The 19,672-nt window shown below is 42.3% G+C and overlaps 1 protein-coding gene and 1 long non-coding RNA gene across 7 annotated transcripts in view; one reads left to right on the top strand and one right to left on the bottom strand.

The window, feature by feature from the left end:
• The window catches only part of sdk2b (sidekick cell adhesion molecule 2b), a 1,001,963-nt gene that overhangs the window by 749,198 nt on the left and 233,093 nt on the right, over nt 1–19,672 (top strand). For all 6 annotated transcript variants that reach the window (XM_088000610.1, XM_088000613.1, XM_088000611.1 and 3 more), the window contains 2 exons: nt 7,088–7,191; nt 17,088–17,158. In XM_088000610.1, the coding sequence (XP_087856736.1) occupies nt 7,088–7,191; nt 17,088–17,158 (175 nt within the window). The remainder of the gene's footprint in view (nt 1–7,087; nt 7,192–17,087; nt 17,159–19,672) is intronic.
• Nucleotides 1–19,672, bottom strand: part of LOC122562153 (uncharacterized) — a 103,330-nt gene that overhangs the window by 43,085 nt on the left and 40,573 nt on the right. The gene's annotated exons all lie outside the window — the stretch shown is intronic.

Below are 19,672 nucleotides of genomic sequence, written 5' to 3'. Positions count from 1 at the left end.
CAGAGGAACGAGTGGTGAGCTGCAGTCACGAGGATACTGATGTGATTTTCATCTCAGGAATTGTCACTGCCTAGTTTCTGTCTATTGGGTAGGAAAATTAAGTGAATTAAGGCATGGTTGCTCAGTGGTTAGCACTGCTGCCTCACAGTGCCAGGGGCCCAGGTTCGATTCCAGCCTCGGGTGACTGTGTGAAGTTTGCACATTCTCCCCGTGTCTGCGTCAGTTTCCTCCCACGGTCCAAAGATGTGCATGTTAGGTGAATTGGCCATGCTAAATTGCCCATAGTGTTCAGGGATATGTCTGATTTGGAGATGCCGGTGTTGGACTGGGGTGTACAAAATTAAAAATCACACAACACCAGGTTATAGTCCAACAGGTTTACTTGGAAACCCGCTAGCTTTCGGAGAACCGCTCCTTCATCAGGTGATAGTGGAGGGCTCAATCCTAACACACAGAATTTATAGCAAAAATTTACTGCGTGATGTAACTGAAATTATACATTGAAAGATACCTTGATTGTCCGTTGAGTCTTTCATCTGTTTGAATACCATGATAGTTTCACTTCTTTCATGTGTAAATCACAATATCCTTTTTTTAGAAGTTGCATTCTCAGGTTAGCTGTAACAATGAGTGTTAGCTAGACAATATGTTAGCTTGACAATATATTGTCTAGCTAACGTTCATTGTTACAGCTAACCTGAGAAGGCAACTTTTAAAAAAAAAGGATTTTGTGATTTACACATGAAAGAAGTGAAACTATCATGGTATTCGAACAGATGAAAGACTCAACAGATAATCAAGGTATTTTTCAATGTATAATTTCAGTTACATCACACTGTAAATTTTTGCTATAAATTCTATGCCTTAGAATTGTGTCCTCCACTATCACCTGATGAAGGAGCGGCGCTCCGAAAGCTATTGTGCTTCCAATTAAACCTGTTGGACTATAACCTGGTCTTGTGTGATTTTTAACAGGGATACATAGGTTTGGTGCATTAATCAGGGGAAATGTTAAGTAATAAGCTTGGGGAATGGGTCTGGATGGGATTCTCTTCGGAGGGTCAGTGAGGACTTGTTGGGCCAGATGGCCTGTTTGCACACTGTAGGGATTCTATGATTTCAATGAAATAATGAAACAACGAGATGTTAATACATGCAAATTAACCTCTTGATGCTCACTAGTAAGAACCTTGTCTCACTGATCAACACTCATGTAGAAAATGGGGTTATTTGCTCTTGACTTTAGAAACTTCTCACTGCTCTTCTCAAGAGATTCTTACCAACTAGAAAAATTCAGCTCTTATTCTTTAAAAACACTGCTTCTAAGAAAAAGTTTGCATTCAGAATGTGTCCACTGCATTTTAAGTGTCATTTTCAAAGCAACATTTTTTCTTTAACTAAAGGAAAATCTGTAATTTTCGGCTGGCTTATCTAGAGAAAGTGAAGACTGCAGATGCTGGAGATCAGAGCTGAAAATGTGTTGCTGGAAAAGCGTAGCAGGTCAGGCAGCATCCAAGGAACAGGAGAATCGACGTTTCGGGCATAAGCCCTTCTTCAGGAAGACCCATTCCTGAAGAAGAGCTTATGCCCGAAACGTCGATTCGCCTGTTCCTTGGATGCTGCCTGACCTGCTGCGCTTTTCCAGCAACACATTTTCAGGGCTGGCTTATCTAAACTTGATAACCACCACTATCTACAAACCAGGTGGCAGAGCTTTACAGACAATTGCCATGTTACTGAAAATGTCCTTAACAATTATCCTCCACTTGACTTTGTAATGTGTCTATTTAGGATCTTTCTTCCCAGTGAGTACCAGAGGAGTAACATAGTGGTAGTATCACTGGACTTGTTTCCAGAAGGCAGGAGTGGGTACTACAGATGCTGGAGATTAGGGTCAAGTTTAGAGTGGCTGGAAAAGCGCAGCAGGTCAGGCAACATCCAAGGAGCAGGAAAATCGACATTTCAGGCAAAAGCCCTTTTGCCCGAAACGTCGATTTTCCTGCTCCTCAGATGCTGCTTGATGTGCTGTGCTTTTCCAGCACCACTCTTGTTTCCCAAAGCCCAGACTAATGCTGTGGGGATGCCAGCAACTATTAGAATTGAAAGGCAATTAATGAATCTGGAATCTAATCTGTTAGTAATCTTGAACATGATAACTACCATTGAGTGTTGTAAGAATGCATCTGGCTCACTAAAGTTCATTGAGGAAGGATATCAGCCATTCTTACCCAGTCTGGCCTACATGTGATTCCACCTATATCAGTATGGTTGACTCTTGAATTGCCTAGCAAGCCATTTAAGGACACTTAGACATAGCAACAAATACTTGCCTTGCCAGTGACACCACATCCTCTGAAAGAATAAAAAAGTGGCCTTAAGTGACAGACCACATTAAGCAGAGCTTCTATTTTGTAGTTGTGCTCCTGACCTCAAATCACCCTTGACTGTATCTGTGAAAGATCAGCTGTTATGCTTAATGATAATATGTTTTTAACTTAATAACTTCTTTATATAACTCTATAATCTAGATTTGCTCTCAGTTGATAAGTCAGGAAATCTGTAGCCAAGAACTATTGATCAGTAATTGCTCAACCATATTAATAAAGTAGATTGGGAACAAAATCTAATTGGGGAGTCAACAAATATTCTTGTGAAATTTATCCATCTATTCTGCAGTTGCTATTATCCTCAAAAATTGAATAAGTTCTGATTTGAAAGGAAGAACTTGAAGCAGAATAACAGTTCCTCATTATTAACAATAACTTTAAGCTCAATTGTGCAACTATAAGAAACACCAGTCTTCAAACAAACTGCTTCTGACCAGTTAATTCATTCAAATTGCAGATGCACATAGTACCTTCTCACCTTATTGATTGATTTACTCTTGTGACTTGCCCCAAGATAATTGAATTCTTAATTTACATAGTGGAGATTACTTAGTGTGGAAATAGGCCCTTCGGCCCAACAAGTCCACACCGACCCTCCGAAGAGCAACCCACCCAGACCCATTCCCCTACATTTACCCCATCACCTAACATTATGGGCAATTTAGCATGGCCAATTCACCTAACCTGCACATTTTTTTGGACTGTGGGAGGAAACTGGAGCACCCAGAGGAAACCCACGCAGACACGGGGAGAATGTGCAAACTCCACTCAGACAGTTGCCTGAAGCGGGAATTGAACCCGGGTCTCTGGTGCTGTGAGGCAGCAGTGCTAACCACTGTGCCACCGTGCGGCCGTTACACTTTTCAAATAAACATGAGGAAAAATAATCCACAAAGGACCATAGGCATCCCTCTTCAATAGAGAGAGTGACAATTGGTTCTGTATAGTTTAACCACTCCAACAAGTGTGGAGTAAGTTAAGGATGCAGACCCTCCATGAAATACTACAGCTAGTAAAAGGATTAAACCTGCACTTCTGGCCTTATTCTGCATGCTCTGGTCACCTAGCCAACTGATTTAATTGACTCCGAAGTACAGAAAGGGACAGAGAAAACAAGTAACCACTAAGATATGGGAGGAAAAATATTCTCACAGCTTTACAGTCTTCTGGGAGAAGTGTTGGGCTGAATTTCACCAAAATCGGTTAAGTGCCAATTTCAAGGATTTCCATGATGGGTTTTTCTCCATGAGCCTGAGAAAATTTTCTGAAGCAGTTTTCTGCAGCTTTCCTTATTATACATGCACCATATTTGCAGCATTGTGCGATCACCAATGGTACATATGCTCAACACTGCTGGGATATCCTGGGATTCACATTGCCAGCTCCATATTCCAATCCCAGCTCAGCACCAGGTCAAACACTGCCAGCCAGAACAGCCCTTCACAATACCAATAACAGGTGGAAATGAAAAATAATGGCTTCTGAGAGCACATATAGACATGGCTGACACATCATTGTAAATAGAACCACATTCAAAAATGCATTACCTCTTTAACATATCACCATCTGTCTGATCAACTGTCAAAGTAACAGCAGCTGTAAAAATGAAGCTACAGAAGTTAATCATCAGTGTCATACTATTTTAGAACATGTTTAAGGGAGTGGGGGGGAATAACATCTTGTCATTTTCCAATGTTGGGGTATAGATGTTGGAAAGTCTTCAAACATTCATAATGTTACTTTTATTGAATAACAGGGAGAGTGAGAAACAACAAACAGAAAGTCTGCATTTGCTTTTGAGAATAAACATGAGGTGCTTGTGTTTTGAGCAATCATACATTTACAGTCGATGAATGATGTCCTCATCCAGCTACATCTATTAGGTGTAGGTGTCAATTAACTCTTGTCTAGTGTGTTGTGCTCCAAGCTGCTGCACTCTATCATGCAGGAGCTCAATATCTTCATCTTCCACCTTGGAAGACAACTGTCTTTCCTTCAGCTCTTCAGCATCCATTATAACCTCTCTTTGCCTTCTCCAGTTGTGCAGACTACAACATTCAAGGATTTTGCAACATATGTACTGAATGTACTGACAGCTAACCCCCTTCACCCTCAATGCAGAGTGACCCAAACATCAGAACCTTATCTGCTCCACAATGATGGAAGAATGGACTACATTATTTCTTCACAAAACTCCAGCCAGCAGTTTGCATAATATAGTCATCCACCATGGTTGCAGAGAGTAACTCCTGTCCCACAAGTCATCATTGCAAGTCAAATGACCCTTGAAAAGGACAGGGACCCCAAGGTTATTGAAGATATGGCATTATGCCAGCTTCCAGGGCACTGGTGCAAGCCTCTAAGATGTGATACCAGTGATCACAACTGGTGTGCACATTTATTGAATGGAATCATTTTATATTGATGAAGTCAGCTACATTATGAAATTAAGGGGAAATGGTGTATAATGATAAATTGATAGACTAGTGATCCAGGCTATTCCTCTGGGGACATGAGTTCTCATCATGGTAGCACGTGGAATTTAAATTTGATAAGTAAAATATGGAATATAAAGTAATTACTAATGGTGACCATGCCCCACTATCATCTAATATCGTAAAGTTCAACTGGATCCTTTGAGGAAGGAAATCTGTTCTGCTTCCCTGGTCTGATATGCATTTGCCTTCAGACCCACTGCAATGTGGTTCACTCATAATAATGCTCTGAAATGAACTATCAAGGCACTTAGTTCAAGGACAGTTAGGAGTGGGCAACAAATGTTTGACAGTGACATACATATACAACGAAAGAATAAAGAAAAAAAATTAACATTGAGCTCCACAAAAAGCACTTGATCTGGTTCGACAGTTCTTTTGTAATGTAGTCAATCATCAGTGACATAACCTTACCACATCCGTTTTGTACAATTACACATTACCATTCCTTCACTCATGCAGTACATAAAACTAGACTATGCTTAATATTATTCAAACACAGACAAAATCTGTGATTTGCCATTTCAACGCTGCAACAAAAAGGAAAAAAGTGGGCCTTCTGAGAAGTTTTTTTTGTTAAATGCAGTCGCTGTTATCTTTTACTTCTTATCTTGATTTTTAAAAATTCATTTGAGAGATATGGGCATTGCTTGCTGGCCAGTATTTATTGCCCATCCCCAGTTGCCCTTGAGAAGGTGGTGGTGAGCTGCCTCCTTGGACCGCTGCAGTCTACCTACTGTAGGTTGACCCACAATGCCATTAGGGAGGGAATTCAAGGATGTTAACCCAGCAACAGTGAAAGAACAGTGATATACTTCTAAGCAGGATGGTGAGTAGCTTGGAGGAAAACTTGAAAGTGGTGGTGTTTCCATATTTCTGCTGCCTTGCTGTCTGAGGATCTTTGGTGAATTTCTGCAGTTCATCTTACAGATACGACACACTGCTGCTACTGAGTGTCAATGGCGGAGAGAGTAGGTGCTTATGGATGTAACACCAATCAAATGGGCTGCTTTGTCCTGGATGATGTCAAGCTTCTTGAGTGTTGTTGGGGCTGCATCCATCCAGACAACTGGGGAGTATTCCATCATATGCCTGACTTGTGCCTTGTAGATGGTGGACAGGTTTGAGGAATCAGGAAGTGCAGTATTCCTAGCCTCTGACTTGCTTTTGTAGCCACTGTGTTTACGTGGTGAGTCCAGTTGAGTATCTGGTCAATGATAGGTCCAAGGAAGTTAATAGTGAAGGATTCAGTGATGGTAACACCACTGAATGTCAAGGGGTGGTGGTTATATTGTCTTTTATTGATGATGGTCATAGCCAAGCATTTGTGTGATGCAAATGTTACTCAAATCCACTTTTACTGCTGTTCTTAAATAGATAACTCATACTACGGTGTGGTCCTAGAGTTTGTTCTGCCCTCAAGATGTCACAGTGTTTGACACTTCCCAATCTAGGCTTTCCATTTGAAATCAGGAGCTATATGTCTGTCTGATATTTTTCACTTCAAATTAGCCAGTCTATTCATAATACGTTTTCAATACTCAGCATGTATGCAATAGCTTAAGCCAAGACTCAAAAACACTATAAATGTGTTGCCTCTTGATTAGTGAAGAGGCAAAAAAATTAATTTTGTTTCTCTTTCCCTGAAGACAAAATTAAATAGATGTAAGTATCTGTCAAAATAGATAGTGGATTTAAAGTTTTAACATGCAACAGATCCCGTGAATCTCAGATGAGCTGCAGCCATTGAAAGGCCATATCAAGGACTGTGTTACTTAGATGACATGACAATGTGGTGTCAGGATTCATCAAGATCTATTTTATGAATCCCCATGTTCCATAGTGGAGAAATAGTAAATAAGAATAAATGATGTTGAGAAATATTAACATCTGCTGACAAATATGACCAAACAAAATATTTACATTCCTCTTCATTACTGCCAGATTCATAATGAAGAGTCTTCTGGAGCATTTCTGGTGCAGCGGTAATGTCCCTACCTCTTAGCCAGGAGGCCCAGGTTCAAGTTGCACCTGTGCCAGAAATGTGTAATGACATCTCTTGGAACAGTTTGCTTTGAAAATATCTAATTGAGTCTGTTATGGAGAGAGCATATATTGTATAAAGGTTGCACCTTTGAGGCTCCAAAGGTACTTTATTTGCTGTAATTAAACTCCAATGATATGCATTTATCCCTCAATCGTTAGGCTAAACCCCTTCACCTCATACAAGTTTCGTGTGAAAGCAACAAATGACATCGGAGACAGCGAATATAGCGAGGAGTCTGACTCTGTCACAACGCTACAGGCCGGTGAGTCTCTGTTTAAATCATGAAGCGAGAAATAAGATAGAAAAAACATTTTGTGTTTTGATGATTCTACTCAGTATTTTAATGATAATAGAACTCTTAGTTTGTCTAATAATGAACGTAGACCTACTGCTGGATAATGGGAGTTTTGAGATGATCAATGTCCCCCTATTGCACTGCATTTCTGATTTCTTTAATGTGCTAATCCCTTTCCTGTTCAACACTATTTCTCTACATAACTCTGCTCTTACCTACAAGATCAGCTAGTGCAATTTGAAAAATGTTCACACAATTGGTTGCACACTGTCTGTAGATCTAAAAGTTGTTTTGATTATTGCTCCAAACCTAAACATGTAATCTCTGACAACCAGCAGAGAACAGAGTATGTAGCATGGTCAATAAGTGAATGCTGTATGCCTTTTAAATCCCACTTTCCTGCTCTTCTCAAGCAGGTAACTCATACTATGATGTGGTTCTGGAGCTTTTTCAACCCTTGAAGTGTCATACCTGGCACTGTTTAATGGCATTTCCAAATGTGTGATTGTCTTCTGTTAGAGCATTCACAATAAAATAGATCAATTAACACCATAAATAGTGTAAAAGGTGATTGTGATCATGGAGACATGACTGCAAAGTAACCAAGGATGGGAACTGAACATCTAAGAATATTCAATAGTTAGGAAGAATATGAGGTAAAAACAAAGACTACAGATGCTGGAAAAGCACAGCAGGTCAGGCAGCATCCGAGGAGCAGGAAAATCGATGTTTTGGGCAAAAGCACTTCATCAGGAATAGAGGCAGGGTGCCTGCAGAGTGGAGAGATAAATGAGAGGGGGCTGGGGATGGGGAGAAAGTAGCATAAAGTACAATAGGTGAATAGGGGTGGAGATGGAGGTGATAGGTCAGGGAGGAGGGTGGGGGAAGGTAGCAAAGAGTACCAAGAAAGAAAATGAGGTGGTATTGTTCATGAAGAATGAAGGCAGTGCACTAGTGAGTAATGTTTCCTGTAAATTGCATGGCTGTGCAGTTGCTCAAAAGTTCATACAGCACGTCGGCATACCAATTACAGCATTGATCTCCAAGTCCAAAATTATGAAAGGAATTGGTTATGGAAATAGTGGATGTATTGATTGTCATTTAATAAAGTTCTGTAGACTCTGAAACAGTCTCAGCAGATTGGAGTGTGCCAAATATACTTTAGCTATTTAAAAAAGGAGGGATGGAGAAAACAGGGAATTACAGATTGATTAGCTTAACATCAGTGGTGGGAAAATGCTACAGTCTATTATAAAGGTTGTCATAACAGAACACGTGGAAAATATTAAAGGATTAGGTAGAGTCAGCATGGATATTTGAAAGGGAAATCATGATTGACAAAACTAATAGAATTTTATGAGGTTGTAATTAGTGAGAATAGATAAGGGAGAGACGGCTAATTTGTACTTAATAAAATCTTACAAGGGCTTTGTGCAAAGTTAAAACACATGGGATTATCAGTAATTTACTGGCATGAATTGAGAATATGTTAGCAGACAGGAAACAGAGAAAAGGTGTAAATTAGTTTTTCTCAGAGTGTAAAGTGGTGATTAGTGGGGTTTCGCAAGGATCAGTGTTTAGGCCTCAGCTATTGAAAATTTATAGCAATGATTGGCCTGTGGAAGCTAAATAGAATATTTTCAAATTAGCTCATTTGTACAAAACTAGTGGGGATTGTGAGTGGTGAGGAGCATATAAAGAGAATTTGAAACAATTTAGACAAACTGAGTATGTGGGCCAAAATGTGGCAAATGCAATATAATGTGGGTAAGTGTGAGATTATCCACTTGGCTAAGAAAACAGATTGGCTGAGTGGTTTTTAAATTATCATAGTTTGGAAAATGTTGATGTACACAGGGATTTGGGTGTATGTGTACATTTTCACTGAAAGTAATCATGCAGATGCAACAAGCAGTTAGGAAAGCAAGTGGCATATTAACATTCATTGCATGAGGATTTGAATACATGAACAAGACTGTACCTGGTTGTGTTCAGTTGAAAAGAAAGAATATATTTGCCAGAGAGAGTGCACTGAAGGTTCACCAGACTGATTCCTAGGATGGTAGGATTGTCATATGAGGAGAGATTGTGTTGAATATGTTTGCATTCACAGGTGTTTAGAAGGATGGGACAGAATTGCATTGAAATATATAAATTTTTGAAAGGATCGCAAAGACAGGATGCACTAATGTGTTTTTCCTGGTTGAAGGTGGTCTAGAATATGGGGTCACAGTCTCAGGATGCAGGCTAGGCCATTTAGGACTGAGATAGAGAGAAATACACAGAGAGTAGTGAATGGGGGAGTTGTCTATCACAAGGCTGCAGAGGCCAAGTCATTGGACATGTTTAAGAAAGAAACAATGATTCCTAGATACTAATGCAACATGGGGTTTGGGGACAAAGTGGAGTTGACTTTAAGATAGAGGATCAACCATGACCATATTGAATGATGAAGTAGACTTGATGGGCCAAATGGAGAAAGTGAGGACTGCAGATGCTGGAGATCAGAGCTGAAAATGTGTTGCTGGAAAAGCGCAGCAGGTCAGGCAGCATCCAAGGAGCAGGAGAATCGATGTTTCGGGCATGAGCCCTTCTTCAGGAATGAGGAGAGTGTGCCAAGCAGGCTAAGATAATAGGTAGGGAGGAGGGACTTGGGGGAGGGGCATTGGAAATGCGATAGGTGGAAGGAGGTTAAGCTGAGGGTGATAGGCCGGAGGGGTGTGGGGGCGGAGAGGTCAGGAAGAAGATTGCAGGTTGGGAAGGTGGTGCTGAGTTCGAGGGTTGGGACTGAGACAAGGTGGGGGGAGGGGAAATGAGGAAACTGGAGAAATCGGAGTTCATCCCTTGTGGTTGGAGGGTTCCTAGGCGGAAGATGAGGTGCTCTTCCTCCGGCCGTTGTGTTGCTATTGTCTGGCGATGGAGGAGTTCAAGGACCTGCATGTCCTTGGTGGAGTGGGAGGGGGAGTTGAAGTGTTGAGCCATGGGGTGGTTGGGTTGGTTGGTCCGGGTGTCCCAGAGGTGTTCTCTGAAACATTCTGCAAATAGGCGGCCTGTCTCCCCAATATAGAGGAGGCCACATCGGGTGCAGCGGATGCAGTAAATGATGTGTGTGGAGGTGCAGGTGAATTTGTGGCGGATATGGAAGGATCCCTTGGGGCCTTGGAGGGAAGTAAGCGGGGAGGTGTGAGCACAAGTTTTGCATTTCTTGCGGTTGCAGGGGAAGGTGCCGGGAGTGGAGGTTGGGTTGGTGGGGGGGTGTGCACCTGACAACGGAGTCACGGAGGGAGTGGTCTTTTCGGAACGCTGATAGGGGAGGGGAGGGAAATATATCCCTGGTGGTGGGGTCCGTTTGGAGGTGGCGGAAATGACGACGGATGATACGATGTATATGGAGGTTGGTGGGGTGGTAGGTGAGGACCAGTGGGGTTCTGTCCTGGTGGCGATTGGAGGGGCGGGGCTCAAGGGCGGAGGAGCTGGAAGTGGAGGAGATGAGGTGGAGGGTATCGTCGATCACCTCTGGGGGAAAATTGCGGTCTTTGAAGAAGGAAGCCATCTGAGTTGTTTGGTATTGGAACTGGTCCTCCTGGGAGCAGATGCGGCGGAGACGAAGGAATTGGGAATATGGAGTGGCGTTTTTACAGGGGGCAGGGTGGGAGGAGGTGTAGTCTCGGTAGCTTTGGGAGTCGGTCGGTTTATAGTAAATGTCCGTGTTGATTCGGTCGTCCGAGATAGAAATGGAGAGGTCTAGGAAGGGGAGAGAGGAGTCTGAGATGGTCCAGGTAAATTTGAGGTCGGGGTGGAATGTGTTGGTAAAGTGGATGAACTGTTCAACCTCCTTGTGGGAGCACGAGGCAGCACCGATTTGATGAGCCAAATGGCCTACTCTTACTCTTCCTTTCTATATTTCATAGTTTCAATCCTTTGTTAAGTCATAAATCAGCGTCTTATGCAGGTGGCTGTATAATCTATAAGGAGAAGTTGTAGGATTTGAGTTCTAGCATCAAATGCGACATTTCCAACTCTTAAAATTAAGTTCAAAAAGTCTGCTGGCTCAGAATTCATTCACACACATGCTTTTGACTCCAGATGGCAGCCCATCAGATCTAAAAGAGAATCAACCAAGATTGTTCCCTGTAATACCAAAGGCTAGTATCTGATGATACATTCAATATGTTTTCCACTCACGAACACAGATACCTCGTTCAATGCATCACCATGTCACTGGTACATAAAGTCACTGTTTTGCAAATTACTTTCATATTATTTGGGGCAAGTAACAGCGAGCCCAGGCTTAAACTCTTTTGATCTTATTATTTGTCTGAGGTCAGAATAAACTTATTTGTCACTTGCATGGGCACATTGCCGACAATAGTGATGCATTTTCATTGTTCTTTTTTCAATGTGGAAATGCGTAATTCATGAGCCTGTAATTCCAAAAGCTAAAGCTGCCTTTGTGTTCCATGCAGAACGGCAGAGGAATATCATGGGATGGATGCATTGACACCAGTAGCCATAGAGGCAGAAACTGTACAAAATTAATCTCATACAATTGCAGTTATTGAAAGTGCACATCACCATTTTCATTTATGATCATTTGTTTTACCCCCCCAGGCAGAAGTAGGCATATACAGGTTGATGATATATCTTTGCAGATCTGGCTTGAATCAACTGACTATGAGCTCAGTCCACCTGCTTCCACAGAGCATGATAGAATGTTTCATCAGAAGGAAATGTTTATATTTGCCATGGACAAACTGCAACTCTTACAACACAAGCTATATGACTACAATAAAGTTTGCATTTATATGGTTCTTTGGACATTGAATAGCATCCCATGGTATGTCCCAGATCCATAATCAGACACAAATCAGCATCAAGCCTCAGAAGTACACAGTAAGAGGAACCAACTGAACAGTTGGTCAAATCAATGCGTTTTAAGGCCCAGAGTAAAAGAAGACAAGGGAAGTGGAGAGCTTGATTGGTACTGAAAGGGAATTTAAAAAATTTGAGAATAGTATTGTTGGTAATATAGCTGTCAATGGTGGAGATACACAGGAAACTAGTTGAGGAAACATTAGCCTTGAAAGGTTGAAGGTGGCTACTGAAGTACAGGATGCAAGGTTATGAAGGATTTAAAAGGAGGTTCTAGGTAGTGGGAAGAAAAGGAATGAGTGGCCCATCTTTGTTTTCCAAAAAAGTCCTGGGATTCTGAGCAGTATTAGCCAGGGAGAGTAAAGACTCAGTGTTTGAAGTGGTATCAGATCTGCTAATAGATGGCTGCAGTAGAACAAAATCACATTTAATCACCTTGGCTGGGAGGATGCAAAGCTAAGTTCCAAACTGGGAAAAAGATTAGGTTGACAAGAGTAGGGCTGTACCAAGAAGGATTGAAAAGTAGAGGAGGAGTGGTAGAGCAGATTGATAGTGACAGAATGATAAAAGGATAAATGGTCAAAGAGATAACCAAAATGTGGATAGCACATTTACACAAAGGAACAGATGAGAGGGGTAGGGGAAAACAGCTAAGCATTGAAATCAGGAGAGCAGGCAAGTTAAATTGAGGTGGGACTGTGGGATTTACAGGGCTAATGCTAAATTTGAGGATGTAGATTTGTCACTGTGTGTAATGCAATGACATTCAATATTTGAGACTGAATTTTCCAATGAGGTTGGAGGGCATGTGTTAGATTGGGCAGTTGCAGAGCAGCTAGTATATTTTCCACTTTTAATGTTGTCATTCAGTTGGATTTGTTGAATAGATTAGATTGGTGCTGTAAAAGCACAGCAGGTCAGACAGCATCCGAGGAGCAGGAAAATCGACGTTTTGGGCAAAAGCCCTTCATCAGGAATGAGGCTGGGAGCCTCCAAGGTGGAGAGATAAATGGGAGGGGGGTGGGGCTGAGGAGAAGGTAGCTAAAAGTGCAGTAGGTGGATGGAGGTGGGGATGAAGGTGATAGGTCGGAGAGGAGGGTGGTGCGGATAGATGGGAAGGAAGATAGGCAGGTAGAACAGGTCATGAGAGTGGTGCTTAGCTGGAGGTTGGAACTGGGGTAAAGTGGGAGAAGGGGAAATGAGAGAATTGGTGAAGTCCATATTGATGCCCTGGGGTTGAAGTGTCCAGAGCGCCTCATCTTCCGCCTCAGAACACTTCAACCCCAGGGCATCAACGTGGACTTCATCAGTTTCCTCATTTCCCCTCCCACCACCTTACCCCAGTTCCAACCTGCCAGCTCAGCACCATCCTCATGACCTGTCCTACCTGCCTACCTTCCTTTCCATCTATCCCCTACACCCTATCACCTTCATCCCCACCTCCATCCACCTATTGCACTCTTAGCTACTTTCCCCCCAGCACGAACCCCACCTCCCATTTATCTCTTCGGGCTTTTGTCCGAAACGTTGATTTTCCTGTTCCTCGGATGCTGCCTGACCAGCTGTGCTTTTCCAGCACCACTTGACTCTGATCTCCAGCATCTGCAGTCCACACTTTCGCCTAGTAGATTTTTTGAACATCCAGCTGCTTAGAATCTCCCGTCATTGCCGTGCCCAAGTTTGTTTCTAGAATTATGCGAAGTAGTTTATCAAATTTTAGATTTTATTTTGCTGCGTTCCTCATCTCTGTTAGTGGAATACCTCACACCAATGATTCATGGACACAGTTATAGAGTCATAGAAATGTACAGCATGGAAACAGACCCTTCGGTCCAACCAGATATCCCAACCAGATATGCCGACCAGATATCCCAACCCAATCTAGTCCCACCTGCCAGCACCCGGCCCATATCCCTCCAAACCCTTCCTATTCATGTACCCATCCAAACGCCTTTTAAATGTTGCAATTGTACCAGCCTCCACCATTTCCTCCGGCAGCTCATTCCATACATGTACCACCCTATGTGTGAAAAAGTTGCCCCTTAGGTCCCTTTTATATCTTTCCCCTCTCACCCAAAACCTATTCCTTCTAGTTCTGGTCAGAATATTGAGTACAGGAGTTGGGAGGTCATGTTGCAGCTGTACAGGACATTGATTAGGCCACTGTTGGAATATTGCGTGCAATTCTGGTCTCCTTCCTATCGGAAAGATGTGAAACTTGAAAGGGTTCAGAAAAGATTTACAAGAATATTGCCAGGGTTGGAGGATTTGAGCTATAGGGAGAGGCTGAACAGGCTGGGGCTGTTTTCCCTGGAGCGTCGGAGGCTGAGGGGTGACCTTATAGAGGTTTACAAAATTATAAGAGGCATGGTGAGGATAAATAGACAAAGTCTTTTCCCTGCGTTGGGGGAGTCCAGAATCATAACACTTTGTTTTATTCAGTCATAGAACAGTTAACATTCTAGCAGAAGTTGAATAACCTCAGACATTGAAAAGAAGCCCATTGTTCTTTGGCTGAGCAGCATGTTATCAGTGAAAATATTTATTTTAAAAATGATGTTTTTTTTTCAAAATGTGAATTCTTGTAGACTTGTAGCATAAGCAATAAGAAACAATTTAACAATGCTGTTGTTTACAATTTCACTTTGAATGTTGATAATTAGAGCAGGCCAAGAAATTAATGGTACTTAAGGCTGAAACATTCATGTATTTTGGCAAGTATGCAGTAAATGTTGCAGAACATAACTATGTAAAATGTGAGAAAATGCATAAACTGACCAACAAATGAATTTAGCAGGAATTTAATTGTGCAGGATTTGATGTAATTTTGAGAAAAATGTCAGCATTAAATATTGTTGGAGCTTTTTCATCTAAATTTGAAATATTCAAATGCTACAGTATGGGAGAGGCAGTGGTCCAGCGACCATGTCACCGGACTAGTAGTCCAGATGTGAATATCCCGTATTTTCTTCCCAATAAGCCAACAACCAAGCCACCCCATTGCTGCCAGCAAAATTCTACAACAATTCAGATGACCCCTGTCATTCCTCCATTTTATGTAAATTATGCATTTGTAATGGAATTCATTATGCTACTGCATTAAACCAAGTGCTGGTAGTTACTAAACAAAGCATGAATTTAATCTACCCTAGTAATGAACAAGGCATGAGGATAACTCATGTATAGTTACACTCATAGTGCCAATGACTGGAGTAAAAAGGTACAGGTTTAACTTTATAAGGTAAAAACAATGACTGCAGATGCTGGAAACCAGATTCTGGATTAGTGGTGCTGGAAAAACACAGCAGTTCAGGCGGCATCCGAGGAGCAGTAAAATCGACGTTTCGGGCAAAAGCCCTTTATCAGGAATACAGGCAGAGTGGAGAGATAAATGAGAGGAGGGTGGGGGTGGGGAGAAAGTAGCATGGAGTACAATAGGTGAGTGGGGGAGGGGATGAAGGTGATAGGTCAGGGAGGAGGGTGGGGGAAGGTAGCAAAGAATACAATGGGTGGATGGGGGTTTTGGATGAAGGTGATAGGTCTAACTTTATGCAAGTTTAAGAAGAACAATATATGTTTCATTAATAGCTTATTTGATAAAACCTGGGTTACGCAGTCCATATGCTGCCAAATCAAATTTTAAAAACAAGAAGCAGTAGGGTACTACAATTGCTCTCAGTATCTTTGAAATAAGAAATTTCATTAAAAAAAACTCTTAAACATTATCCAATGTGGATGCTGCTAAGTACTTGCGTAGATGTGAAATAACGACTGGATTGTTGTCTCAGTTGTAATATCTGCCAGTATTCACTGGATTCAATTGAGGCATTCAAAAGGACATTAGATGATTAAATGGAACCAGTGTGCAGGGTTAGGGGGAAGACACAGGTTTGGCACAAAGTCAAATGTTCAAAGAGTCATTGCGGACAAGATGGGACTAACGGCCTCCTTCTGCAATGTAACGGTCCTATTTCACTGTGTCCGACACCTGCACACACACAACATGGGTGCTGGGGCAGAATAAGCACTACCACAATTGGGTGGTAGCACAGGAGTTAAGAAAAAAGTATATAACCAGGAGATTTAGAGTCTCCTTAGTTTTGGGCACTGACTCTGTGCTAGCTAGGCCACAGTCAGTGTGCTAAAAAATATACATATAACCAGGAGTTTTAGAATCTCCTCAGTTTAGGGAACTGACTCTGTTAAAAAAGATAAAACAGTTCTGTGATTCAACTCAAACTTGAACAAAGTAAACAGCAACTGACCCAGATCTTGCAATCTCTGGATAGTGGTAAACCAGATTAACTGTCAAAGATAGTGTTGGGACCTATCAGAAGTTTGAATGGACTGACAACATGGAAATTGCCTTGAAAATGTATACATTTGATGGGAAATTAATCACATCTGGAACCTGCCACCAATGACTATCTCCCAGCCCCCTAGGCATGACCTCCTGACTTAACTGCCCCCATTTTCCAACTACCACCTTACTATTTCTTTCTGAAGCTTTTCAAAGAGGCTTTGGGATATTTAACCTGTGTTTACTTACTGGAATACAGCATTGAATGCCGTTGAAAGGGGTTGTAGCTTCCACGGTTATTATTCTGTATTTAGCAAGTTCTGCAGTCTCCATCTTCAGATGATGGGTCTTAAAATCACAGGTAAGTAACAGTTTTTGTTTTGTCTAATCTGTGTCAGAAATAGGCTTCTTACCCACTTTAAAAGAGTTGGCTGAAAGCCTTGAGGAGAAAAGGAGGGAAGAACCTTGAAACATTTTCAAAAGTTAATGGTAATAAAGATGGTATTATTGCCATATACTAAGAAATAGTTTTATAAATCGAGAACTTTTCATCTGAAGGAGGCGATATGTGTAATGAATAATCTAAATATTATGACTAGCATCACTTACAATGTTTTTGCATATACTTATAATTATTAACACAAAAATGCTGTCACAAGGCTTTAAACAAAAGCTTATCTTTTTATTGTAGCACCAGATGAGCCACCTGAAATTCTTTCTGTGACACCACATACCACAACCTCAGTAATGATTCGTTGGCAGGTGAGTTTAAGACACTTCTCTGAAACTACGTGTTTCATTTTTTTGAGTCACTAACTTTATCAGCAGCATGTAGCCAAGCGAGTTTTAATTTCAGCAATTTGCTGCTTCATTATGAGGTCGTTGGAGAATTGTATTCACAGTGTGAAACATGTGGAATAGGACTTACTGAAATAATGCCATGAGGACTGGTATCCCATTACCAAGTCAGCCTTTATTAACATGCGCATAGTGCATGACACTGACGCAGCTAGCAAAGAGCTGGTTCCTAGAGTGAACAGAACCCCTGACACTCCTGTTTATATCTGTCAGCCAGGACTCCCTGATTGGGCTAGATTAATAGTCCCAGTCAGGGAACTCATATTTTGATGGATCCACATGGCTGACATCATTCCAAATCACTACATCCCTCCTCCTCTAAGTCCTGGGATGTAGCACCATTCTTGTTCCTGTAGCTTCTGCCTGGGGCACTTTCACACCAGGTCTGGTTCCTCCAACTCTGCCTTGGATATTGGTGGCATGGACCAGACCGTAGCCCACCTCTTGGGCCTGGAGCATTTTGGCCGAAATTCATCTTTTTCCAGCGGTAACGGCGTCGAGGTTGCGATATCTGCTGTGTCCATTCCGCCTTCAAGCGTTTTTTTTTGACACTGAGCAGAACCCACAAGTTCAGCCAGTATCTGGCTGGGCAACCTTTGCTCAGAACAATCACTCTTGTTCTCCATTTTTTTAAAGAATCCCTACACTATGGAAACAGGCCATTTGGTCCAACAAGTCCACACCGACCCTCTGAAGAGAATCCCACTCAGACCCATCCCCCTACCCACATAGCCTTGCTGGATGTTCTGAGGGGTTAGCTATGTTTTGCTTGTGCCCAATCTGCAAGGTTACAGCTTTCATATGGTCCACATGCTTGTTCAGGACTGCTTCTCCTACCCGAACTTCGTACTTCATGGGACCTGACCTCGCATTGACCATACCTCTTACTCATGCAGGACCATTCCCATGGGTTCAGCACCAAACCCCATCTCCTTCACTTAGAGGAGCCTTGTGTCTGGCATTGGCATTCCTGATGCCGTTTCACCCTTCCCTAGCCAGGTCCGGGAAGATCAGACTTAACCTGGTCGGGAGTCTTCCGCTATTCAAACCTCTGCTGGAGGTGTCCTTGTGGTTGCTTGAGGGTGGTCCAATAATCAAACAGGAACCAGTACAGTTTGGTATTTAGTGAAGCTGTAAACTGTTTCTTTAAGCCTGCCTTCAAAGTTTGGATTGCTCTTTCTGACAGACCATTGGATGATGGATGGTATGGAGCTGTCCTTGTATGTCAAATTCTTTCAACTTTAGGAAATACTCAAGTTCCCTGCTGTTAAACAATGACCTGTTGTCTGTGACCAACACCTCCGGGGGTCAGTCTGTTACAAAGGATGTTCACAATCAATCAACCATCATCCCAGAGTTTGATGGATGAACTCCATACATATCCAACCACTTTGAGTGGGTGTCCACAATGACTAGAAACATACAAACCATGAAGGACTGGCATTGTCAACATGTAACCAAGTCCAGATTTTACCCAGCCATTCCCACGAACATAGGGGAGTTACTGGTGGTAATTTTTGACCGTGTTTTCACTCTGGGCACTGCCCTATCAAAATGTTCCACCTGATATAACTTCGCACCAGCATCTTTATTTTAGAAAGCCCTGGATGATTCTGGTGGAGTCCAGCCAGTATCTGGCTGGGCAACCTTTGCTCAGAAAAATCACTCTTGTCCTCCTTTTTTTTTTAAGAATCCCTACAGTGTGGAAATAGGCCATTTAGCCCAACAAGTCCACACCGATCCTCTGAAGAGAACCCCACTCAGACCCATTCCCCTACCCTATTACTCTGCCTTTCCCCTGAATAATGCCCCTAACCTACACATCCCTGAAAACTATGGGCAATTTAGCACGGGCAATTCGCTTAATCTGCACATCTTTGGATTGTGGGAGGACACCGGTGCACCCGGAGGAAACCCATGCAGGCACAGGGAGAATGTGCAAACTCCACACAGACAAATCGCCCCAGGCTGGAATTGAACCTGGGTTCCTGATGCTGTGAGGCAGCAGTGCTAACCACTGAGCATTATTTTATCATCTTCTATTACGGTCTGGTCTCACTGGATCCAGATATGTTTCAATTCTGGTTGTTTCCCCTCTCACCACCAGCTGTTGTAGTTTTGCCAGGATGGAATCTTTTTGCGTCCAGAGCCTGATATTGTCAGTAGTGACTGGAAGGGTGTCCAAAAAGTTTAAAACCCAAACAGACCCTTCTAGCGGCTGCACCAGCAATAGTTTATCTGGCACTGGGAGATGTCTCAAGGTGTCTGTATTTGACGTTTGGCCTCCCAGACAGTGTTCCAACTTGTAATTGTACAGACTCATAACAGCCCACTGATGAATTCAACATGAAGCTATGGGCGGCACAGCCCTGTACTCTTTAAGTAGCCCTAGCAGGGCTTTGTAGTCTGTTGCTATTA

The sequence above is a fragment of the Chiloscyllium plagiosum genome, unplaced genomic scaffold (genome assembly GCF_037043375.1).
Source record: "Chiloscyllium plagiosum isolate Xiang-an unplaced genomic scaffold, Cpla_swu_hap1 HiC_scaffold_25, whole genome shotgun sequence".
NCBI lineage: Eukaryota > Metazoa > Chordata > Chondrichthyes > Orectolobiformes > Hemiscylliidae > Chiloscyllium > Chiloscyllium plagiosum.
The sequence above is the reverse complement of the archived record's forward strand: the minus strand, read 5'-3'. Positions and strand labels throughout refer to the sequence as shown.